General features: G+C 56.2%; 6 protein-coding genes across 6 annotated transcripts; all 6 read right to left on the bottom strand.

The window, feature by feature from the left end:
- Positions 1-2,111: 2,111 nt before the first annotated feature.
- On the bottom strand, positions 2,112-4,694 carry B0I36DRAFT_320003 (FAD binding domain-containing protein). The gene has a single exon (XM_046153491.1). It carries the CDS (start codon positions 4,429-4,431, stop codon positions 2,596-2,598), a length of 1,836 nt encoding a protein of 611 aa, XP_046013598.1. The 5' UTR covers positions 4,432-4,694; the 3' UTR covers positions 2,112-2,595.
- A 3,913-nt stretch (positions 4,695-8,607) lies between these two features.
- B0I36DRAFT_320000 (meiotically up-regulated gene 113-domain-containing protein) lies at positions 8,608-10,513 on the bottom strand. The gene has a single exon (XM_046153490.1). It carries the CDS (start codon positions 10,228-10,230, stop codon positions 8,863-8,865), a length of 1,368 nt encoding a protein of 455 aa, XP_046013597.1. The 5' UTR covers positions 10,231-10,513; the 3' UTR covers positions 8,608-8,862.
- A 423-nt stretch (positions 10,514-10,936) lies between these two features.
- On the bottom strand, positions 10,937-13,079 carry B0I36DRAFT_241327 (major facilitator superfamily-domain-containing protein; the record flags this gene model as incomplete). Its single annotated transcript, XM_046149835.1, has 8 exons — positions 10,937-11,329; positions 11,413-11,567; positions 11,636-12,142; positions 12,208-12,301; positions 12,406-12,603; positions 12,668-12,719; positions 12,775-12,851; positions 12,915-13,079. The coding sequence occupies 8 exons, from the start codon at positions 13,077-13,079 to the stop codon at positions 10,937-10,939; spliced, it is 1,641 nt and encodes a 546-aa protein (XP_046013596.1).
- Positions 13,080-13,877: 798 nt separating this feature from the next.
- B0I36DRAFT_100348 (uncharacterized protein) lies at positions 13,878-16,355 on the bottom strand. The gene is made up of 4 exons (XM_046147699.1): positions 15,602-16,355; positions 15,112-15,525; positions 14,762-15,045; positions 13,878-14,701 (listed from the first exon to the last, which is right to left on the bottom strand). The coding sequence occupies exons 1-4, from the start codon at positions 16,183-16,185 to the stop codon at positions 13,977-13,979; spliced, it is 2,007 nt and encodes a 668-aa protein (XP_046013595.1). The 5' UTR covers positions 16,186-16,355; the 3' UTR covers positions 13,878-13,976.
- Positions 16,356-17,181: 826 nt separating this feature from the next.
- B0I36DRAFT_373380 (prolyl aminopeptidase-like protein) lies at positions 17,182-18,021 on the bottom strand (the record flags this gene model as incomplete). Its single annotated transcript, XM_046160190.1, has 1 exon — positions 17,182-18,021. One exon carries the CDS (start codon positions 18,019-18,021, stop codon positions 17,182-17,184), a length of 840 nt encoding a protein of 279 aa, XP_046013594.1.
- Positions 18,022-22,358: 4,337 nt separating this feature from the next.
- Positions 22,359-23,146, bottom strand: B0I36DRAFT_319982 (uncharacterized protein). The gene has a single exon (XM_046153488.1). It carries the CDS (start codon positions 23,131-23,133, stop codon positions 22,672-22,674), a length of 462 nt encoding a protein of 153 aa, XP_046013593.1. The 5' UTR covers positions 23,134-23,146; the 3' UTR covers positions 22,359-22,671.
- Positions 23,147-23,645: the final 499 nt, after the last annotated feature.

Here is a 23,645-nt window from a genome sequence, read left to right as displayed (position 1 = left end):
GCGGACTACGAGCTGTGTACAGAGAAATGCCACCTTGGCAAGGACGAGAAAACGACTTGCCGGCCTTCATCTCCGTTGGGGTCGCTCTGGCTGTGCTGCTGGGCTCTTGCACCCGCATCAAAACAAGGATGTTGAAAATTGTGGGCGGCGTGGAGGAGCGGAAAGGGGACGGGGGAAGAAAGAGAACGAGGGTTCCTCTACCTGACGGAAGATGACGAGAGGTTTTGTCTCTGAATGACAACCGGCGACCTCTCTAATTCCGCAGGGGGGACTCGACGACTTCTTCCGCCTTCCGCCTCTAGTTCCACGTGGCCACTGCTTCAGGAGCTTCGAGGGGGAGAGCTCGTGGTGAAGAATGGTTCTTCCCCCTGTTTGGGGTGAGGGGGGCGGGGGCAAGGGGCAGAAAGTCCTCCGAGGTATTGCTTGTGCCAAGGAACCCCATTTTCATGTCGGCGACACAACCTTTTTGTGTGTGGAGCTTTTCGTGAATTGCTGAAGTTGAGGCATTCAAAGTTTTTTCCAACGCCTTTTACACGAGAACCAATCAGTGTTGGGTAGACTGGGAACGAAACTCCGTCCTCAATGGGAATCAAAAAGGGGTGGTTGAATTCTTTTGGGAGAGGAACTCGGAGACGGACGGGCGGGCGTACAAGTTCACGCCATTGAAGCTTGGGCGAGGATGTTGCTCTCAACATTGCGGATAAGAAATGGCGTCATTTAGGAAAAGAGTATGGAAAAGTCTCTGGCCTGGGAGTCGGGTTTCTGTCATTTGCCTACTAATACTACCACCACCAAAGGGTCAACCAGCAAGTCTTGGGACAATTAATTAGAGCCTGCGCCGCCCGCAAGGTCCCAGGGGCTGCTGCTGATTGGCCAGCGTAGTCCGAAAGGGGTAATCGGCCGTGCCCCCTTGCCCTGAAGGCCGGGGTTGGGAACTTGCATGATTTACAACAGACAAACTTGATCGATGCAGAGCGGGCCCTGAACCGAGCTGGATAAGTAAAGATCAAGTCCGCCTAGTGTTGGCGATAGAATGTGCGGGGGGAGAATGTGCTACGAGAGTAGAAGGCGACCCCTGCGTAGAAGGAAAGCCTAGACGCACGTCTACTCCCGGGTCGACGGACGTCCACAGCGCGGACGGGACCACCACAATGCGGAACGAGCACCATTTCCACATCGCAGGCAGCCGTCGTCGGGCGACGAGGTGATCGTGATTGTGGTGGCCATGAAGAGAAGCCAAGGCCTAGAAAGCGTGGTCTTGCCAGCAAAGATGCCCAGACAAGAATATTAAACTGCTGGAGTATCCAACCCTCGACAACCTCATCTCATTGGCGGAGCTGGACGGACTGGAATGCGGAAAACCTCCAACTTGGGCACACACACCCGGAGTTAATGGTCGGGATATCACAGCCTGGCTGATCGGATTGGTGTCCATGTGTGTGCGGTACAAATAAGCCTGATCATTTGCGTACGAGCTCAATTTGTGCACTTGTAGAGAGGTAAACTACTACTGCTATTGCCTTGCCCCCGAGGTGGCCGCCCCCAACAACCACAACAGCAACCACAACAGCAACCACCACCACCACAACAAACAACCACTATCCCCGATCCCCGAGTCCGAATTCCCCGGGTGGGCCCCACCGCCGAGTCCGTCCCCAGCCGCCCGCCGCCGCCTACCACCCCCAAAGCTCACTCTGGGTCAGGTCAGGCAACCATCACAAAACACACACGCAGACCTGCTGCTATGCTCATGTTCCTCACCTTCTCCTCCTTCTTCTTCTTCTCCTTCTTCTTCTCCTGCCTTCTGCCTCCTGCCTTGCTTTCTCCTCCGTCTGCTTGGCTGGGCCGCCTGCTCTCCACGTCCAAACCCGAATCCTGCCCCCCAAAAGATGTAAGCACACGGACTTTGGGGACATCTGTCTGTCTCTCTCTCTCTCTCTCTCTACCAAAAGCCTCACATCCGTCATCGCCATACTCGCAAATATGTAATGTATGTTCTCACTCTTCATCCAGTGCTAAACCAGAACCCCCATCATCCCCCCCCCCCCCCGCGGACACACAGCTTAGATCACGATCGAGCACCGTGTTACACATTCACGGACACTTCCATCATAAATTCATGGTCACTCCCTTGTCGCAATCATGGACACTCGAGGCACAAGGAGCGGAGCAGACATGTGTGTATCTTCATCGTCTGCATTTTCTTGCCCTATCTCCCATATCACCAAAGATTGATGGCTTCCACTGCTGTCGTTTTGCAGCTAAACCCCCCCCCCCCCAGTTCATACCACATCCGACACAAAGCCCCAAAACCCAATGGTTTGCGGCCTCTTCTAGAAAAGAAAATCCCAGGAAATGCAAAAACAAAAAACGCCCCAAGCCATGATCAGTAAAAACAAAACCCCGCCTGTCCTGAAACTCCCTCGTCTAAAAACGCCTTTTGGAGGGTGTGTCCCAGTTTCCCCTTTTGCTTTTCTCTTCTCATGTCCATCCAGATGACTGACAGAAAGGAAGAAAAAGTCGGGAGAAACTCAATATGTACAATGTAAGTGTCGGTTTTCTTTTTCGCCCCAGGAAAGCAGGTGTGGTCGACTACTACCACGTCTCGGCAATGTACTGCCCTGCGTCCTTCTTGAGGTCCCAGTACCGCCGGGCCTCGTCGTGCTCGAGGTTGCCCTTGTCCATGGCGACCTTGATCAGGGCCTCCTCGACGCCCTCGCCCATTCCTTTGCTGCTGCCGCAGACAAACACGCGGCCGTCGACAGAGTTGATGATGTACCAGACGAGGTCAGCCTGGTGTACGACCTCGTCCTGCACATATCTGCTCTCGCCCTTGCGACTCTGGATGACGCGCTTCACCTCATCCTCGTGGACACCCCACTCGCCGCTGTACAGCTCGTCGACGAGCGAGTCGCGGATGCCCTGCAGCACCCAGACCTTGTTGGCGCAGTTGGCGTTCTTGAGGCGGCGCTGCACGAAGCCGCGGAAGGGCGCGATGCCCACGCCAGCGCCAATCAGCAGCATGGGGCCGTCGGAAACGAACTGCTTGGCGAGCGGGTTGGCCATGAGGCCCTTGAACATGGGGATGTAGAGCTGCGGCGTCTTGCCGGCAGCCACCTGGTCGAGGAACTTGAGCGACTGGCGCTGGAAGAAGCCAGAGCCAACGCCTTTACGGGTGCCCGTCTTCCAGTCTGACGTCTCGTGGACGGTGACGGCGATCTCGATGAGGCGGTGCTGCTTGCCGTCGCGCATCTCGTACGACTCGTGGGGGTCGTTGGACAGCGAGTAGAATCGGGGCATCAGCTGCTGCAGGCTCGAGAGCAGCACGTCCATGGGCGGCTTGGCGGAGGGGAAGGCATTCAGGATCTGGGAGAGCGAGATGTGAGGGCCTGTGCGGAAGTCGCAGAAGACACCCTGGCCCTCCGCAGCACACAGGAACATGAGCAGCTTGCGTTCGTTCTCATCCTGGGCATACTCGGCAAGGATGCGCAGGAGAGGCTTGGTCGGAGGGTACGACTGGATGTCGCAGCACCACGTCAGGAGATCCCTCCGTGTGGTCACAAGCTCTCTGGCCTGGTCGTCGCCCCAGACCGTGGGCCAACGACCCTTGGTCGTCCGCAGAAGGACCGGCTTGTCGCGGAGGAAGCGGGGCACCATGAGCAGGTCAAGGATCTCCTCGACGGCCTCGGCATCGTTGGGCGCGGAGACGCCAATGGCACCGCCCACCTTGAAGTCCATGCCACTCTCCTCGGGGTAGTCTGTGACATCAAGATCAAAGTGGAAGGTCCGCTTCTCGGCGCCGTCCCTGGTCAGCTCGCGCGTGTTGTGCAGCTTTGCAGGGAAGACATTGTAGGGCGGGTGGGGCTGGACGAATGACGGAGGCTGTATCGTGGTGTCGAGGTCTTCGAGCTGCAGCTTCTTGGCCTGTTGCTCGAGGCTCGTGTCGGCGTCGATCTCGACTCCGGAGTCGGTCGGGGACGGGGGGCTAGTGATGTTCTTGGCGGAGCTCTTGACGGGCTGGAAAAAGGCAGTCTGTTCGGGCATGTCGGGGATGCCGGTGAGGGTGGTGGGGATCTCGAAGAACTTGAGACCGAGGGAGCGGAAGGCGTCGTTGTCAGGCTGGGGCACCTCCTCGTACTCGAGGCCCTCGGTGCGCTTGCCGAGCTTGAAGCAGCAGCCGCCGCCGCAGCAGCGGTTGACAATCTGCTGTGTAGACTCGCCAGTGATGCGCTGGATGTCGGCAACGCTCTGGGCAATGAGGCGCGTCGAGGCCCTCCGCCTCTTGGGGAGGGGAATGGGGTGTGCGAGCTCGTCCTGATCCTCTGAGTCTTCCGAGTAGGTGAGGGAAGGGGCGACAGAGGAGTTGGTGGGCTCTTCGGGCACGCAGTCGGCCACGGACTCGGCCAGCAGCTGTGAGATCTGAGACGGCATGGTGGGTGGTGGTGGTGCTGCCCGAGGGCAAGACGACGTGGGTGAGGTGGGAGCGTTGCAGGCGAGAGCGTGGATAGATGGACGATGACGGGGTAAGTTGATTTATTTGTTGGTGACCCTGCAAGTCTTGCTGCGTTGTGTGGAAGTGTGCCTGTGGAAATGGTTGGACAATGGGCTCTAGGGAAAAACAAGAGGGCGAGCAGGGTGGTTTTGACGTCGTGGGACACAGGCCGGCGGTGCAGGGCAGAGCAGGCCGAAAAGTCGGAAGCCGCAGGGGCGGGTTGGTGGGTGGGTGGGCGGCTGGCTGCCGAGGGCCGGAAGTTGGACTCGGTTGGGGCAGGGCCAGGCCTGGGCTTCCACTGGGCTGGCTGGCTGTGTGGATAGGATAGGGGGGGGGCGGTGCCGAGCGGTGCTTCTGTTGCGTCAATATGCGTGGGTGCGGAGGCAAACTCTCTCTCTCTGCTGCCCTGGCTGGCGACAGTGGAGCCGGCTGTCTCTGTCTGTCTGCCTGCTGACTGGCCAGTGGATAATCAGACTCTCAGCGATGGATGGCTTTTGAGCCTGTCTGGAAATGGGCAGAAGCAGTCCTTGCAGAGGGACTGTCATGGGCTGGTAATGGGCAGTGGCTCTGCTGAGTGATGGGCAGGCCTTGGATTGGCAAATGATGACTTCAGCACCCCGGGTGGGGCCGGCACATTCCATCATCATCTCATCCATCGCTTATCAGATCAGGGGGAAGACCTCTTCCGATCCCCTCCCGACAGCGCCCACTGCCGGCTCTTTCCTCGCCCCTCGCCGCCGTGACTGCTGCACAGTAAGGACGGCCATTGCGTGCTTGCAGCCATTGCGTGCACAATCCCAATCTCGCACGTCCTCTGCAAGGTACTTAAAGTAGGTACACTACGTAGACAATCATGAGCACGGCGCAGCACACCGCGAGAGCACAAAGTGAGTGTGGCCCGATGCATCGTTGCATCTGCCCATGTCCAAGCCATTTCCAGTGGGCGATTGCCTCCGCCAGGCCCTGCGAAGAACACGCTTGCGCGGCAACCTCCGGCCCCAGGCAAAGGCCGGCCAATGGCGCTCCGCCATCCTCCTAGACTCAAAATTTTGGCATTACTGTACACACCATGATCAGATCAGCCGCCCCAGAACCTCTCCCAGAGACAGCATGAAACTTACCCCGGGAGGATCAATTCGCACGGGGCTGAACCACCACGGCTCAAGGCCTGTCTCTCTTTTGCGGCGATTGTCGTCCAGACATGGTTGCACGCAGCAGCTTCTCGTCACATGAGACCAGGACCAAGCACCCGCGTCCAGTCTCCACTGCCCTCCACTGTGGGCGGCCAATTGATGTTCCCCTCTCCCCGACAACACGCTCGTGTCTTGTCCATCCGAAAGGCACCCATCGTGTCCAGGAGCCGGGCCCTGCGGCGTCATGTTGGGTTCAATCATGCCAGCTCTAATCGTGACTCCCGACAGCCGGCAGCGTGCACTGTTGTCGCACAAGACGAGAGTGGAGGAGGGTGGGCTATGAAGTTAAGTGGCCGGTTTCGGCGAAGGGCACGCACCTTACACATGCGCACTCTGCCGCTCCACAACTCCGGGGACCAAACTACCCCTGTCTCTCTCCCTTGTCTCACCTGCCACCACGCAAAAGACGGATCAGATAAGATTATGTGGCTCGAGTGTTTCGCTCGGGTTCCTGATGATCTGATAAAACAAAACGAGATGAGACCCCGGGCCCCGCCAAGGACGAGTGACTCGAAGGTGTGTCGCAACCTAGCCCATTTGCGTCGATTTGCCTCTTGAGCTCAGCCAGCCCAACAGACTCAACAGACTTGGGAGCAGGCTGGCGACCTTTCTGCTGGACTTTGATCAGCTAGCCCCCGATCCCCAATAGGGATATTAATCCCCACGTCAGGAGTGGCAGGGCAAAATCGGCGTCTCTGCAGACTCGCCAGAAGCCTGCAGTGACACCACACCCCCTGTCTGTGGGTTGGGATGCAATGCCGGAAGAAACAAAGCCCAAGAAGGATCCTTGATCATTTTGCTTGCAAACTTTTCCGTTAAAGCGCACGTGTGAGAACACACGCACGAACCCACACACCGCCGGAACCATGATACCGTACGGTTTCGCCAAGCCCGAACTCAACAAAGCAAAATGCCCCCCCCCATGCAGGACTCTTCTTGTGTGCATTGACCGGTCCCCGGGCCTGGCTGGTCTGTCCATCGGACCAGACGAGAGAGACCACCCTCGTCGAAATTCGGGCTCCATTCTCGTGCTCGGGGTCCCCGTGCTGCAAATATCGATCCACGGCTTGCGTAATATAATGACTGAGACACGGGCCGACAAGTCACGGTGGTGAGCAAGATGATCTGATAAGATTACACCGCCTCGCCCTTGCGCCGGGGGCGGACAGGTCCTATCCATCCATCCACCCTTGCCGCCATCCGGAACAATACCGGTATTAGTGGCTCTGGGAGCGTGCAAGGATGCAAGGGCCAGCCGGGCACGCAGCAAGTGCAGGCAGGATAATAGGCTACCCCGTGGTAATGAGCCAAGCCAAGCCAAGCTGCCTGTGCGTGCCTCATGACGCCGGTAGCCCGGACCAGACCAGATGGAGATCAGGCATTCTCTGTCGGTGCCTGGCTGGGCCGATCCCAATTCAGCTGTATCTGGCGGCTGCAAGGATATCGGAATCGAGGGAGGAGGGATGGTCGTGTTCCGTGCTGCTGGAAGTGATCATCGGGTCGATCTCCAGCTTTGGAACCGTCCCTGTATCTGTGCACCTTGCATTAACAATTTGTGAACGCTGCACGACTTCTTCGGTCATAAAGGACGACTACACCGCCACAAGCATTATCTCTACACACAATCCGCTGAATGCTTTGACATGGCTGCCATGCCTCCCCAAGAACGTGTCATCAAGGCCTGGTATGAGTCGGTATGGCCTCCAGCTACGCCCATCGAATCCATTTGGCAGTTGGTGGTAAGGTGTGTTCTATTGGTGTAGTTGTCTCGCCTAGGCACGAGATACAACGTTTACTACAAACTCCGAAGAGGCAAAAGCATATTCCACGCGTTTCCACGCTACAGCCACATGACAAGGCAAGACAAATCGTCTATTGGTACGGTCCAGAGCTGTATTAATGCTCGTTGCATAGCCGACTCGTCTGCAGTCTTGTCCCGATGGCTTCAGTCCCGCGCATCTATGTGTGTGTGTGGCTCGGCTCGGCTCGGCTGGCTACGGCTACGCTAACCCACCACACACTCTCCCCATTAGCCGCCAATGCGTTGCACTCCTTTAGCTCGTCGCGTACTCCGAGCAGCAGGAAAATTCGACATCCCGAACTAGCTTCCCATGGCTGTCTGTGACTTGTGCTCTGTGTTCAGGATCCGGGGAATCTGGGGTAGAGCGCCGTCGTCCCCGGCTCCCCGTCCTGGACCCGAGCCGGAACCCCCATCTCACGCAGCCCGACTCCGGCAGCTGCTGTCGATGGCAGGGTACACTACGAGATATGCCCTGCCTTCGGTCCGGGTCTGTGGCTGCGTGCAGCGCGTGGACATATATCGAAGCACACTTATGAAATTACATTATGTCTGTCAGAAGACCTTTGGATGCTAACAGTTAGATCAATTATGAACACCCCCCTCCCCCCTTCTTCCCTTCTCTACATCCCGGAAGTCTTTATCCTGGCCCTGGCTCTACCAGGGAAGATCTCGTTATCTAGAAGTGTTCTGAGCCGTGACGTCACGAGCCACGTCGTGATTAACATGCACCCGTTTTTCAAGCGTCGCACCAGTCAAGCTTCCCTGCTTCAACGATGGTTTGTTGGGCTCAGAAAATTATCAGGAAGCCCAGCGGGTGACCAGCATTGAGGGCCTAACTTAAGCCGTCCTTTCAGTGCCCAGGGAAAATGCAACGTGAAACAAGGCGTGCAGCGCAGATATGTATATATATGTATACGTATATATTCGTAAGAAAGCACCTCGCATATCTAGGGGCTTCAGCAAGGCGAGTGAGTAGTGGTAAAGTAAGCGGAGCTGGGATCGCTTATTGACGAAGAAGAAGGCGGCGGATCGATTCAAGGTCTCTATAGCAGTTGCTTCGGACTATTTCATGCGTGAAAATCTTGCACCAATTAATAAGACTCGGTGACTCACTCATGTTTGACGTATGTTGCTTTTATTTCCTGCTAAAATATGCGCTTTGTACTGAGCAACTCTAACCACGCTCTTAGGACACATGCAGAAAATCAGTCGTGATATTCATCAAGTCATTTGATCGTCGTTCTTCATCGTCAAAACAGGGCGCAACCATCAGAAGTCCCAAACGTAACCAGCCCCGGGTTGCCCTTGGTGGGTGGAGGAATGCGATACACACGCGCAACACACACACACACACACACACACACACACCCTACGCGCTACTCATTCATCTCATCCCAGTCCGCCCACCGCCGCACATTCTCGTCCACCGTCATGATACTCTGCCGCGAGGCCTCGACCTCGAACCACTCGCGATGCGCCTTGCCGCACGCGTCGCAGTTCTCGCGGTCGCCCACGCGCAACCCGGCCCCCGCAAGCTCGATGTGCACCAGGCGCTCGACCTTGTGGCTGTGCGGGACCTTGCGCGGCGTGGAGGGCCGGTTGGTCGGTATGTACGGGTAGTAGCGGATAAGGGAGAGGTTGTAGCCGCACTGCCTGGTCCACTCGTTCAGCCGGCGCTGCACGTTTGACGCCCGGCCGATCTTGAGCAGGATCGTCTTGTTTTTGTTGTTGTTGCTGCCGCCCCCCTTTGCGGCAGCAGCGGCAGAATACCCCTTGCTCGCGTTGGCGGCAAAGGCGTCGAGCACGTCGCTCGCCCTCCGCTTCCCGGCCTCGCGCGTCGCCGGCGGGCTCAGCAGCGACTTGGCCGCCTCGGCGGGCGGCGTCGAGGGCTGCGATTCCGGGGTCAGCCAGAAGATGTAGATGTAGCCTGCCTCGTCCTGCTGCGACACGGGCTTCGCGAGCTCGGCCATCAGCTGCGATGCCGTCTGCGGCGTGGCCGACGGCGGGATCAAGGAGAGATACTGCGAGGTCTGGGACATTGCCGACTGAGCTGACGATCTCCGTCTTGAAGAGGAGGCCATGCTAGGGCGCCCGGAAGGTGGTGCGAGGTGCTGCCCAGAAGTCCGACGACCTGCGGGCAGCTTGGCAGGTGCCGATTGGAGTGGAATCGGTTTGGGCCGAACTGGGGGTTCCTCCTCGAAGACCGGGAACGAGAAGCAGCAGCAGAAGGTCGACTGCTTCTTTTTCGTCTTTCGTGATGGTGGCGGTGGTCTGGCACTGGGACTGCTGGCGCCGTAGCCCATTACTGGTGTTCCGGCCGTCGATGTGGCCTGTGGCCTGGTAGGAGTACCGTCTGGCCTCCTGCCCTTGGCCTTCTTGTTCTGCTTCTGCTGGGCCTCCACGATGCCGAGACGGTCCATGAGCGTGTCTAGGCTGGCTCTGCTCTCCAGGATCGGTGTCTGAGACAACCTCGGTCCCGGGCTGGATTTTGCGGACGAGCTTGCCTGGTCACGATGCTGCCAGCAGTAGAGATCCGGGTTGCTGGGATCGTCGACACGCAGCTGCGACGGCCGCCCTTTGCCTCTGCCATGGCCTGGCGAAACGGCTGGTGACGAGGCTGTGGAAGACGCGAGGGGCCTCCGACATGGCCGGCCGCTTCCTGTGATGCCGCGGCATGTGGTCTCTGGGTTCTTGGAGTCTGACCGACCGAGCAGCGATTCTGGTGTGTTTGGAATGAAGGGCATTGTTGAAGCCTGGTCCGGTCCGCGAGCCTGGCGGCGCGAAGAAGCGCGGTGATGTGGTTGAGGTTAGGCGCCAAGAGCGGTGAGTGGCCGTGCAAGAGGGTGAGCTGGGACGAGTGCCTGGTCGATGCTATCTGCAGCAAGGAATGCCTGACGGGTCCATTGCTTCCTGGGACGGACAGCCTCACGCTGAAGTGTTATGGAGAAACTATTCTGGAGACCGGCGAGGGTTGGCTGTGCCGGCAGAACCGGCACCAGCACCGTCACCGTCACCTGTGACATGGTGGTGGGTTGAGTCGACGAGGATTCACGCGCCAGCCATGCCCTGACGCGCAGGGGAGCAATGGGCGGCCGCTAAACAAACACTGGGCAGGGGGCTTGACAGCGCTGCACTGCGACGTCACAGGGCGTTCTGACAGGGGGTTCCAGGCAGCCTTGTTGGCTCCATCTCCAGGCATTCTTGAATCATGGCCTTGCCTGGTTCCTGGTTTGCTCACATCAAACCCCCGTGCTGGGCAGATCAGGCTTGTTCACATGGCTGTGATGCTTGTGTGCTCAGCATTAGGTATCATGGTGAGCTGGATTGGGCCCTGTCAGGTCTGCACGCAGCTGGGCACGCACCACATACTGAGGCAGTAGTGAGCTACTTGCGTCGGGATTCTGCAACAACGCCTCCTCCAGAAGTACTCAAGTACGCGTAAGTACCTATCTACACCTTCTCTTCGTCCTTCTTGTCCTTGTGCCCCAAGTCAACCCAACCAATCCCAAACGCCGACACAAACACCACCACGCATATCCCGGCCAGCAGGTAAAACACCCTGTTGACGCTCAGAGAATACGCAAGCAGCAAGCTCTCGACATCCGCCCCACTGGCAATGGCCAGCGCGCGCACCGCCTCTGCACTGCCTCCGGCCGCGATGGCGGCAGCCGGACTCACCGAGGGCGCGCGGGCCGCGAGCTCGGCCACGAGACTCTCCTGGAAGATGACATTGCCAATCGTCACCATGACCGCCGTCGCCGAGTTGGAGAAGAACACCATCAGGCTGTTGCCCACCGCGATCTTGCCCGCTGGCAGCACGTGTTGTACAACCAGGATCGGCTGCTCAAAAGATAGGAGTTTTCTTCTGGTCAGTAATGGTTCGAGTACATGAGCTTTAAGCTTGAGGCCATTGTTCAACTCACCACCTGCATCCCTAAACCACGTGCCCCGTTGAGGACTTGGTATCCAAAAACCGCGGCCAATGTTGATCCGGGCGCCCAGGTCGACATGAGTCCGCAGGCCACGGCACCGAGAGCTCCTGAGGCCATTGACCAGGGCATTGGGTAGCGGAACCTCGTCACTTGACGCCTACATTAGCAAAAAAACCAAGATGCTTCGTGATGTATATGGAAAGAGATGTTGACTCACTCAACGCGCCGGAAATCAAGATGAACAAGATATTGGACGCGGTGCTGACGAGCATATAAACGCCACTCATCGCAGGACTCAGACCGCGAACTGACTGGAAATATATGGGCATGTAGTTGCCTGCCACAACTGCCAGCGACATGATCCCAGAGAAGTTGATTGAGCATGACCAAACGGCCGTTCTGCGGATTACGTCGAATGGCATCATGGCATCATCCTTCATGCGATGTTCCCAAGCTACAAACAGTGCCGCAGCGCCTGCACAGCCGCAAAACAATCCAATGACGACGGGCGAACTCCAGCCATACGTGCTAGCCCCGAATTGCAGAGCAAGCAACCCCATGACGGCAGCAGGCGCAAACAGGGCGAATCCAACCAGATCGAATCGTGGCAGAAGCCGGCGGACAAGTTCGAATGATACTGGTTCCTTCCGGACCTGGTCGGGGATGTCGATAAAGACGAGGCATACGGCTGTGAATGCGCCCAGAGGTAGGTTGATGTAGAAACCTAGTTCCGTCATCGCCCATGTTAGTTCTTTGAACTGGACTCGTCTTTCAATCAGGGTGACTTACACCATCTCCATGATACAAACTCGGTAAACACTCCTCCGAGGATCGGTCCCAATATCATGCCAATTTGAGAGACTGTCAGTGTCCGGTTAGCGCACTTCCCTCTCGGTACTCCTCGCCAGCCCGTACTCACTTCCCATGGCTATCGCAGTGTGCACTGGGAACAATAATTGTCAGTCTCGCCAGCAACAGTCGGCCAACTCCATCCCGGGGGAAAAACATACAAGGTCTTTTAGGGGGCGCAATGGCGGACGCAATGATTGTCAGTGCTCCATTGGTAACTCCTGAGTAGCCGAGACCAGCAATCGCTCGGCCACCAATCAACATTTCTGAGGAGACTGCTGCACCACTTATGCACGACCCGACTTCGAAGATGAAGAAGAAGCTCAAAAAAGACCACTGTGAGATCCGTTCGTATCAGCACCTGAGGCCTCGCCATGTTTGTATCTCGATAACTACCGACCTTGGTACTGAAATATGTAAAGACCTTGCCCGACAGTGGCTGGAGAGCAGCGCTGTACAATTGAGTTAGCACTGCGATTGTCGTCAATCCCATGACGCCTCACTGACCTGCACAGCGAGTATACGCCAATGTACCAGCCGACATGTTCCAGCCTGTGAAAGTCACTGGTTATTTGCGGAATTGCCTATCTCCGGTGTTAGCCGTCGTGGATGCTGCGTGCGGTCTGGACGGCGGCGCGACCACTAACCGTGGCGATGATCGAGATGTCCATCATGCCCAGGAACATAACCAACGTCAGCCCGCCAGTAACAAGGAGGAGTCGCAATCCGTGTAAGAACTCGTGGGTAAATTCAGGCGGGCCCAGCTCCCTAGAGGTGTCCGTCTCGGGATCAGAACCATCCTCCAGGCGCATGAACTCGCCGCAGGTGTCGCTCTTGTTGTTCTTGGCTGCTCCATCTGCGCTATTGTCGTTGTTGCTGTGTGCTCCCTTTCCAAACATTGCTGGCGGCTGCGGCTGTGGTGGCGATGTCGTCAGCAGCATCGCAGGAAAGACCTTGGCGTCAGGGGCCTCGAGGCCGTCTGCGGCTGTGGCCATTGGGTTTATAGGCGACGTAGCCTTGTGGTACTTTCTTTGTCGAGTGCAGGCGTTTCAGGGATCACAAGCGGCTGGATTGGACGGCCAGGAAGCACCGAGTATTCCGGGGCGCGGAATCAGGTGTGGTATCGCAAGCTGTGTCCGATCGTAGGACGAGATTGAACCATGCGGACGGTATCTCAGATTCGTGCGACAGCTTCTCCTCCCCTTTCTCTAAAAGAATAAATAGACTACGCCTTCCAATCCTCTCGAAGTTCGAGGACAGCGCCGTGGTGTAAGTGGAAACCCGTATGTCCGCCAATCCCGTACCTCCACCAATCGTGCCATTCCGCCCCTCGCCGGTCTGCTGGGCCGCCACACGCACGACACTTGTGTCTCGGGACGGAGTTCACTTGTTGAATGGAAATGAAAACCCCCTTTACTGAAATGGCTAAACTCTTGGTACATCCTTCGCCGGTGGAGGTCGTCTTTCGGATGGTTTTGAATCCGACGAGCGGAATTCCGCACTGGCCACATTTCCGCCCCCAAGTAATGTGATGTAGAGTCCAGTTGTCTCACAGCGGGCGCAGCATTTTCTTATGAAGTGGCCGCACACTGCTGTCTTCCACCGGGGCAAGATAGTATGCACTGAAGTCGTTCTCAATCATTGTGATTGCTACTGAGGATGCGTCCTCAGACTTGCACATACGTGCCCACGTCTAGCTACACGAACGCTCAGGTTGGGAACCCGTTGAAGAACCACATCATTGATGAATCCATCTGCCAGTCTTCGTTTAGAAGATCCGCGAACATGGTATCATCATGGAGCGACTGGTTTGAGATGGGTTGTTCTGGGCCAACCACGGGGGTAATGTCTACCTCAACATCCCGCCGACTAGTGCTGTCGCTTGTACTGCAAGTCTGGCCACCAGCATGCTCAGCTGGGCTCCATCGTTGCTGAGTACGGTGAAGGGTTCTATGGGCAGAGCATAGGTCCCCGTTACCCTCAGCCGCCATCAGGTTACGCTGCCACAGCAAGCTACATGCGCGAAGCATTGGTGCAGTCCTCGAAAAAGTATCGTTCTCAACCAGCTCGAGGCCAAGTGCTGCAGGAATGGCGGCAAACAGGTCCGCGCCTGCCTCGAGCTCTTTGATGACATCAATAGTCTCCCTAATCATACTTCTGTCCCATGAGGGGTCTTCTGTACACGACAGGCGGTATAGAATGTGGAGAACACGGGTGTAACCAATACCCAAGAACGAAGGGCTGCCGAAGAACTCCTCAGGCGTTAATGTGAACATCGAGTCAAAGAAGCTTCTCATCCCTTGGAGGCATGCGTGGAGGCAGGAGATTCTGTCCATGTCCATCTTTGTGCCACGAGAACGGGGTGCGAATATGCTGTGCAGGGGCAGGTCGTTGACAAGGACTTCTGCGTGGGCGAGATAGGCTTGTAGATACCCTACAAGCAGGTCAGGACTCATGCCACTATGGACTTCCAGTTCAAACTATGTCGACCTACTGTTTCCAGGTGTTTTGGCCCGAGACTCGTCGCGTATTGCCTTAAGATTTGAAATCATGGACCGGACATAGAGCATGGGAGAAGGCAGTTCTGATTGATCTGGCTCCTCGAGGTCGAAGCGCCATGCGGTTGCAGGAACCAGGTTTTCCAGAACCCTGTTGAGTTTGACGATCGTGACGAGCACCGCGTCGGCCGGGACCTCCGGTTTGTCCGCAAGATGTTGCAGGCACTCGTCCATGTGAGATGTCCATCTCATGGGTGGCGATCTCAGAAATAGATGGAGACTAGGCTCTTTCCCCATCAACAGGACTGTTTGAGGCAGAATGACGCATGGTAGGTAGCAGACTTACCTTGCACAATGAATGTAACACCCGAGGACGGTGCGCCGCTCCTCGTTCGTTCTCTCCAAATGAGGCAGCTGCGGGCGTACATGAAATGGCTGCGCAAATGCGTGGGATGAATTTGTTTCTCGATTCACGGGCTCATGCATGAGCCTGTCCAGTCGAAGATCTGACACCATCGAGGCCGCGATGCCCGAGTAAACGCAAAGAAACGGCTTATCCCTGAATCTCCTAACTGTCCATGTGAGAAACACAAGCAAGCCTTGCAGGAGATCTAGGTTTCTCTCCATTTCGACGATGATCTTCTGTGCAAGAATGGCACGTATCTCATGATCAAGGGCAATTTGCTCGCGCGTAGACTTGCAGCAGACGGATTTTATGTTCAGCCACAAGAACGGCCGCTTTTGTTGCAATTCGGCCACACTACCATGCCATTCCAGTCAGCAGCTTTGAGACCGGGGAAATCTTGGCACAAGCATGTCGTTGGAGGTAAACTTACGTCGTCTCAGGCGCAAGGTAGATGAATGGGCAGGCCTGGAGAAAGAAACTTCGGAACTGGGAAAGGTAACCAGCGTCCTGAGACTGTTGCACAGAACTCGAAGTCGAGATCGGGACTTGTCCTTGGACATCATCAGGAGCCCGAGTAAGGACGCTCAAGGGTGGAGTGAATGCCCCAGCCGTAGCCGCCGGTGACAGCCTTTGCTGACACTGAGAGGCAAGCATGTCCATGAGACTGTCGAGCTTCTGTTCAAGCTGGGTTGTACGGTCTATGCGATCTTCTGCGGGGGAACTCAAGTTACCGTGGCGACCACTGATGCCGCCAGCATTCGCGTTGCTCTTGACGGCCCGCCGCTTTCCGGCCTCGTGATTGCGTTTGCCAGCCTGGCTGCGGACATTGGGAGAGGGCACGCATTCCCTGTCTAAGCGGCAGCAGCGCTCACAGCGCGGGTCCGTGCCGCCGTGGCTGCGAACTACGCACTTGCACTTGGCCCGGACACAGCCGGCACAGGCGTGGCCGTAGGGCGCGGACTGTCGACTCGACCCAGCGGGATCCCGCTCTCGCTGGTGTTGGGCGGCATCCATTCGGAGCTGAGTAGGTGATGGGCAGCCTGTACGACTTAGGGGCGGTGTTTCTGAAATTGGAGTGTTTCACAGTTCCGCCGCAGCTCCCTCAGACTTAGCTCAGGGATCCGGAAGCCCAGCACATGATTCCGTCAGAAGTGCCTTTCGTGGAGTTGCAAAGTGAACTTGCTCCGTCTCGCCCAAAGGGTGGCAGGAGATGCGACTGGCTGGCTTGGGGCACAGGTCGCGCCTGCCTCAGGATGCGTGTAAGCCGGCGGGATTCGTCAGCCCCACTGCCCGCGGAATTCCGCCCAATCCCTGTTCCCACCTCCCACGCTCCTGAACTCCGGCCCGGCTTTGCACCCAACACATACTCATACAGTCATGCTGCATTTTGCCAATGACTTTGACCGTGTCCCGGCCTGCGCTCAATTCAAGCTTGGCAGCTTGGAAACACTGCGGGTCCTCGAATCTCGGGTCTGCTGCATGGGCCAGGGCCTTGTCAGGCACTGCAGGCCGGTCCAGTTGATTAGACCACGACGTGCAATCCTTATGCATCCCCGTGCGATCTGCGTTGTTGCTGTTGGCGAGCGACTTGACCTGATGTTTTCGTCCTGCCTGCTGCTTGTCGCCTCTGGGCCAGTCGGGACGTACTAGGGTGGGCCAAGCTGAAACAAGCAGTTGTGCGTTGTCCGTCAGTGATACGGGAGATCGACCAGCGGGCTCTGCAAGCACCCGAAAGACATCCTGATCGTGCCTAGGCACGGGTAATACAGTTTTCTCTCGTCTGGAGAAGTCTCACCGTGAGCGAGAGTAAATATGCTAACATCGACGTCATTGCTTATAGCTGTAATCTAATATCATTGATAATTGTAGTGGAGAACAAGTGTTCTTTCAAACAAGCGAACCCGTCCAATATAAGCCACGATCATGAGGTGAAGACGTAAGACCCCGAGCACGCGTCATCAACGAGCTGCTGTCAGGCCAGATAGCCACCATGAAATGCCATAAGACTTATCATGATGAAGACCGCGCCTCTTGGGCTGCCTCCACAATCAGCCCAGATACAACGTCTGGAATGCTGAGCATAGGTGAGTGGCTGCTGGAAGCCTCGCGGAGCGTGATCGCCGCCCCTTCGTCCTGGCCGTTCTTGACCATCATCCGCAGTAGCTCCATCGGCATTGCCCTGTCCTCGGTACAGACAAGCATCCAGCAGGGCACATCCTTCCAGCCCGAATACATGTGCTCGCCGCCCTCGGTCACTGACCTCAATGCATGTGGTTTCAGCTGCGAGACCCAGAACCTGCCCTCGTCTTCTGAGAGGTCGTGGTAGAAGAACTCGCGAATCCCCTCGGCGTCGAGGGTGATTTCGGCAAATCCAGTCTCGAGGTTGACGCGCCACTGTGGTGGAGGCGTACCGCCAGGTACGTGACCGATAAAACTGAGCCCCGTCCTCACAAGGCCGCTGGCGACGAGCACGAAGCTCACGACGTGGCCCTGCGTGGTAGCATTCTTCTCCACGTTTGTAGCGCTGCTGGTTCTGGGCCTGGAATCGCCATCGTCGGAGTGAAGGTCTGGTGTCTTTGAAAGACCCTTGATGGCGCTAGCCCCAACAGCGCCACCGTACGAATGGGCCACAACGACCACATCTTGTCCCTTTGCCGTCTCTTTGGTAATGACTGCGCGCGCTGCAGTAATGTCTTCGAGTAAACCTGAGTCAGGGTTTTCGAGGGTCGATGGCAATGTGACGGTCGAGCAACTGTAGCCTTGCTGGGTCAGGTAAGCGATGACCTTGTCCCAGTAGTGAGGCGCGTGCCAAGCACCAGGCACGAAGACTATCGATGGCTTCGAGGTCATTGTTTATGAGTCTCCTGGTTCTATAATTGTTGAACTGGTCGTGTTAGGGGTCTACTGGCTTCAATGTTGGCCGAGGTAGAGGTCTTCGTTATGTGTCTACGTCGACGTTGAGTTTCTTTAATGGGCGAGGAGGAAGTGTTTCGAGAAACCAAGTGTGAGCGGTTATACATAGAAGAGAGAACACATGAACCACGCCTAGGAGCAAAGGCCCGGGAAACGACCCCTATATATACATGGCACGCGCTGTCAAACCTGGCTAGTAAGGATATACACGGAACACACGGAACACACGGAATGTCCAGACTCAACTGCAGAACTCGCTGACGCTTCGCTCTTTCACGAAAACACGCGCGCCGCACCCCAGCCTCAATCCGCTTGGCAGAGTCACTTCATTGGTAAAGAGTAAAAGTCGGGCCATGACGGCCAGTTTCGGGGAAACCCCACCGGGAGAAACAGGAGTGAGAAAAGGGTTCGTGGTGAAGTTTTGGTGAAGTCAGCGCGGAAGTTCCGCGGACAAAGTCATAGGTCTGCCGATGACATGGTGTTCGTCGGTGAAAGTTGTGCATGGTGGAGAGAGGTGCACTGCGCGCGCGTATGAGTCAGCATCTCATGAGGGAGTGGAAAGGTGACAGGGTACAAAAGTCATCATAGACAGCAGCTGTATGGGCTTTTTGTCTTCTCCTCCCCTTTCTTTTCCTGTTTGCGAACGGTCTTGCAGCAGAATATTTGAGGGATTAAAGGGCCGTACTTCCGCGACGCACGGCAATTGGCAAAACCCTGGACATGACGATTGGGACAGCTTCAAAGTCGACCCAGGAAAACCCCCGTGAAGATCCAGATACGGACAACCTTCAACAGCTGAGCGAAGGACAAGTCATGTCTCCAGGGGCAAGTCCTGATTTAGTGTATCAAATGGCCATATTCAGACCCATGAGTATACCATGCAAGATATCTTCAGAGAAGCTTAGAATGATTATAAAACAAAACAAAATGTTTGTTCAAAGTGCCAGAAAGATGTCCAAAAATAGCTGTACGCCGTAAGGAGTTACAGAGGTCTTCTTACTATCAGCTACGAGTTTGGCATAAATTGACTTTCTTGAAATGCATACCCACAACGGAGCTGCATCATAAATGAACCTATTCCTCTCATAGTGAAAACGATGTCACACTTCTCTTTGCACGCTGAGTTGTTGCCCAGAGGAGATGACTAGTCACGGCCGCTCTAAGTCTTGCTCAGCACCAAACGGGTACTGAGGAACCTCGAAGTGGTCATCGTCAGCAGTCGTTCGGCCCTCTCGTCAGGACTCTCATTCTATTCTCAGCTCTTCGTCGTCTGGGTGTGAAAAGATAACGAAGCTATGCTTGCATTCGGGAGCGTTTGCTGACTGCCATGTAAAGATATCGTTGTGTCTGAGAGCATCCGACGTGCGTCGGGGAGGACAAATGCGTTTCCAGCGAAGACTTTGACCATGGGAAGGACCGTTTGTTCCACCCCATTCCTCCAAAGATCATCATTATTTACAGTACGCGCAACCCACTTGTCCTAGGGGTTTGGAGGTGCTACGAATCTATCGTGTAATAAACCGTGCCTTTAGGCTGCACTCAAAATACACGCCGTGTCTTCTCCGTACCAAGCGGCGCCTACGCTCATGGTTCCCATCGCGTGTCAGCTTCTCCAAAGATACACACGCGCAAGTTGCAGAAATTCAGCAAAGTGAATCATTATGTCTTCAAAAATCGTACAGTGATTATCAATAATGTCTGACACTACCAAATGTCCCCATGAACCAAACATTGTAGTGTCTGCCCCGTCGCAAGCCATAGAGTGGGCGCTGTTCGTCCAGTGGCCCTGATCTTAAAGTCAGGTCTGAGGTCAAATCTCAAAGGATGTGGCTTTGATGCCAAATGTGAAACTCGCCCAAAACGCTTGTGATTTCGTTTGGCTCAACCCGAGAACGTATCTCTTATTAGAATAGAGAGATATCGCGGAATTTCAATTGTCAAGTGAAGTCCAGAGTGAGAAATATTGTCTTGGTCTTGACGAACACTACGAGGATACTGTATTTGTGCTGATCTGGCATTGATGCTCTACGGGCTGCGTATTATCGAAGGGGCAGTTCTCAAAGCCGAAGAAGTAAGGCAAGACCACATTGTCCACTAGGCTGTTCGTCGTAATGAGGGGAAATGCAATTAGTTGCCTGCCTGCTGCAATTTCGTCACGCATGTGACTGCATCCCATTGATGAGGATTTAGATGCACCATTACGCTATCAGTCTCGGCGTGGTCAACTGCAAAACCATGATGCACTCTTTCGCAGTCACTTCCGTGGCCCTTTCTTGGAGGCTTCCAGGAGAATTTAAACTCTCTCTTGGTCAGACATGGTGACGAGCTCTGATTTCTAAAAGTCATACTACCTGTACGCTACCGAACGTGGCCTCATTTTTGTGCGTCAGGGACCTATACGAGCCTTGCACCATCACGTAAGAAACTCACCTACGACAACTGCACAGTACCGTAGGAGTCGGCACTGACCTACCAAAGTGAGTTGTACTAATTAGCATCAAGTTAAAGACGTGCCTCCAATCACCAGCCCGCAAACTCCAAAGACAAGCCCTAGGGCTACGACCGTTTGCAGAACCGATGGCGGTCTTGGCGCCGCGTGACTGGTCGCAGTCTCGGCAGTTGGCCATTGAACTTGACCAGATGGTGTGTGTGTGGCCTAGGCTTGCAGTCGATGCAACGACGCCAACGGCATGGGCACTGCAGATTGGTGGGTTGCAGCCAATGAAGAATGGCCGGCAATTGGGAGGGAGGCGGACTTTGATTTTGACCTGCCACTCGTCGAGCAAATCCTGGCATGGAGCGCGTGATGTGGAAGGTGCTCATGTGGGCAGCCCACGCGGGATGAGCACCCGTGACCCTGAAGCAGCAAAGCCTGCAGCAACGCATTGAGATACTGAAACTGATAGCAAAATCCAGCTGCTGGGTTGTGTTTTGGCATTTGGACTCGGGGGCTTTCGTTGTCGACATGCTTCGGAACATTTCTTGCCCTCCCACGTTGCGTCAGGTTTTGCCGCAGCAATCAAGACGAGCGGCCAGCCACGGATGGACATGGCTGGCGACAAGGACGAGCCGGGGTGTTGCGGTTCGGTGCACCTGGGCCGGCTGGGACGTGTGATGGGCTGATGGGTGATGCCGCCCGCCATGGGAGCTGCAGGTGCAGGCATTGTGCAGCAGTAATTCTGGCGGAGAGCAAATCGCCTGCTGGGCATGCCGGCAGCCGTCACGTTTCAGCAGCCGCTTTTCGTCTCGCGGGAATAACCATTTACGCTTATCACAGATGAACAGTGCATAAGCGACCGATCAGCAGTGACGGAACGGAAGGATTGACATTGAGGGGCAGCCCGACACGGCGCGGTCGATCCTGCCCTCCGCCGGCAGACGGCCGGCCGGTGCATGGCCGGTCCAGTCAACCGTCAACCGGGTGCTGAGCAACCACTCACGCTGTCGTTGATGGTTGATGGAGCGAGGGGCGGGCGGGTAAGGCGCGCTCGCCAAGTGAGCCATCCCGCTTTGGCGTGCGGCACAACGCCCAGGGCGCAGGTCGGGTCGGGCTGGTGCTGGCCAGATGGGCAATCATTGCCATGGTAGCATCGCGCGTGCTCGTGGCTTGCGGCCAATGGAGGCAAGCAATGGAAGTCACTGACTGGTAAAGGCTCATTGCTGGCTCCTAGCACAGTCCCGCGGCCTGTCCTCCGTCACCCTCACTACGCTAACGTACTCACGACCACCACATACTCTACTGTACCACGCCATCTCCAAAGACACTGCTGCGCGCAGCCAAGCACAGGCGCCGAGGCCGTCGCCCCCTGAGCAAGCCTATCGAAATGCCGACAGGCGATCAGATGAGTCTTTACTGCTTCCCGCCTAGCGCTCTCTGGAGCGACAAGGAACTGACTGAGGGGTGTGGGGGACAGCGACACATGACGAGGGTCTTTTGAAGTGCGCCCGCCCACCCGCCTTGCCCGCCCTTCACCAACCCCAGCATCAACCTCTGGCGTGATATCTCCTTGGGGCTGCACAATTCATTGCATCGGTTCGCAGCTTGCTGTGTCACGCCACGCCGCATCATGTCGTACGACGTCGCCGGATCCCTACCTGGCGAGCCTCTGAGAGAGCAGGACAGCTGCCAGGACCTCGCTGTGTCCTCTCAGGGCTCGTCGACACGCTTCAGACTGGGCACCGTTTGCTTTGACTGACGATCTGGGCAATAAGCCACTGTGCTATCCATCGACTTTCGTTGCCAAGGCAAGCGGCGTGCGAGTGCCTGACTTGTCCGTCCGTGGGCAACGGCTCGTTCACTCTCACGCCGACTGCCATGGTGTGGCGCCTACTGGTGGATCGCACAGTCGCACGCTGCAGAATGAGCCCATGCTCGCGGCCACGGATCGCAATGCTCGCCTTGTGTACGCAACGATCGACATGCCACGCAAAATTGCCTACAACTGAATGGCTGCTGGCAGCAGCACGGTGCATGACTTGTTGATGCTGACTCCACAACTCGGGGCCAGGGTTGCAGGTCTAGCTTGCTTGGCAGACGACCAGGCTGGGCTGTCCACATGGCGGTTGACCCAGGGTGTGCTTTGGTTATCATTTCGCCCTACCACGGTAGTTGGCTTGTCTCTTGCCCTTCGCCAAACCCACCACAACTACGTTAATTGCTGGCGTGCTGGCACCAGCACTACCAGGGACTCTGGAGGTTGCCGATGAAGCCCCCCAGTCGGCTCCCTGGTCCCACCCTGCGAGGTTGCATGCACGTGCAGTCAGAAGGCAAATACCAGTCGGCAAAAGGAAACAGTACTGTGCTAGACTGCATGTGCATTTTCCTGGTGCCAGAAGAGAAGAAAAAAACACATTCCCCTGCGCAATGGGCCTTACTAATGTAGCAAGACGGGTAGCGCACTGTGATGCTGGATAATGACTTTGAGACATCAGATCAATCCATTCGTGAAGAACTTGATTCACACTTTGCTGACATGCCATGTCTCGCCAGGGCTCGCTTCGCCATGCAGGGACATCCAGCGCTTCAGGCACTGCATAACAAGACGACATGTGCTGACAACACGCTCCACGATATGATCAGTAACTGCCCAGGTGTGGCCGAACTGGTCGCAGGGCTCCTGAGCCGCAGAGGCAAAAACCCATTTCTTCAGCGGCTCGTTTCCCGAGTCAAGCGATGCCTAGACCCACCAGCGGGGGGAGCAGGGCTAGAGCCAGGAGCAAAGCTTCGCCTTGATGGGATGGAGTGCGAGCACCGAGAAGTGCCGGCACCAGACCCCAGTGACAAACGCCACGAAATCAGGGCCGAATCATGCGACGGTCCCCTTGCAGTCATTGATCTCCGTGCCTCCCGACCACTCCGGCGCTTGCCTTCGCGTAATGCATGGGGGGTTTCGAGACGGGGGTTGACAGGAAAATTCCCCAGGGCCTTCCATCCTCTGCTCGTTCAAGTTCCACAACGCATACGACAAGAAGGAAAAGTCTATCCAACCCAACCTCCAGCGCCGTGAGTCATCATGTGGGCTAGTGCATCAAGCTCAGACTAAAGCGGCTTCTGCGCCTTC

This window comes from Microdochium trichocladiopsis, assembly GCF_020744255.1.
Source record: "Microdochium trichocladiopsis strain MPI-CAGE-CH-0230 chromosome Unknown B0I36scaffold_4, whole genome shotgun sequence".
In the NCBI taxonomy this organism is placed as follows: Eukaryota; Fungi; Ascomycota; class Sordariomycetes; order Xylariales; family Microdochiaceae; genus Microdochium; species Microdochium trichocladiopsis.
The sequence above is the reverse complement of the archived record's forward strand: the minus strand, read 5'-3'. Positions and strand labels throughout refer to the sequence as shown.

Coding starts and splice junctions, on each gene's coding strand:
- B0I36DRAFT_320003 (XM_046153491.1), bottom strand. CDS start 4,431: ATGCCGTCTCAGATCTCACAGCTGCTGGCCGAGTCCGTGGCCGACTGC.
- B0I36DRAFT_320000 (XM_046153490.1), bottom strand. CDS start 10,230: ATGCCCTTCATTCCAAACACACCAGAATCGCTGCTCGGTCGGTCAGAC.
- B0I36DRAFT_100348 (XM_046147699.1), bottom strand. CDS start 16,185: ATGGATGCCGCCCAACACCAGCGAGAGCGGGATCCCGCTGGGTCGAGT. Junction 15,526..15,601: donor TACCTTGCGCCTGAGACGAC/GTAAGTTTACCT, acceptor ATGGCATGGTAG/TGTGGCCGAATTGCAACAAA. Junction 15,046..15,111: donor TGTTACATTCATTGTGCAAG/GTAAGTCTGCTA, acceptor GAAAGAGCCTAG/TCTCCATCTATTTCTGAGAT.
- B0I36DRAFT_319982 (XM_046153488.1), bottom strand. CDS start 23,133: ATGTCGTCTTGTTATGCAGTGCCTGAAGCGCTGGATGTCCCTGCATGG.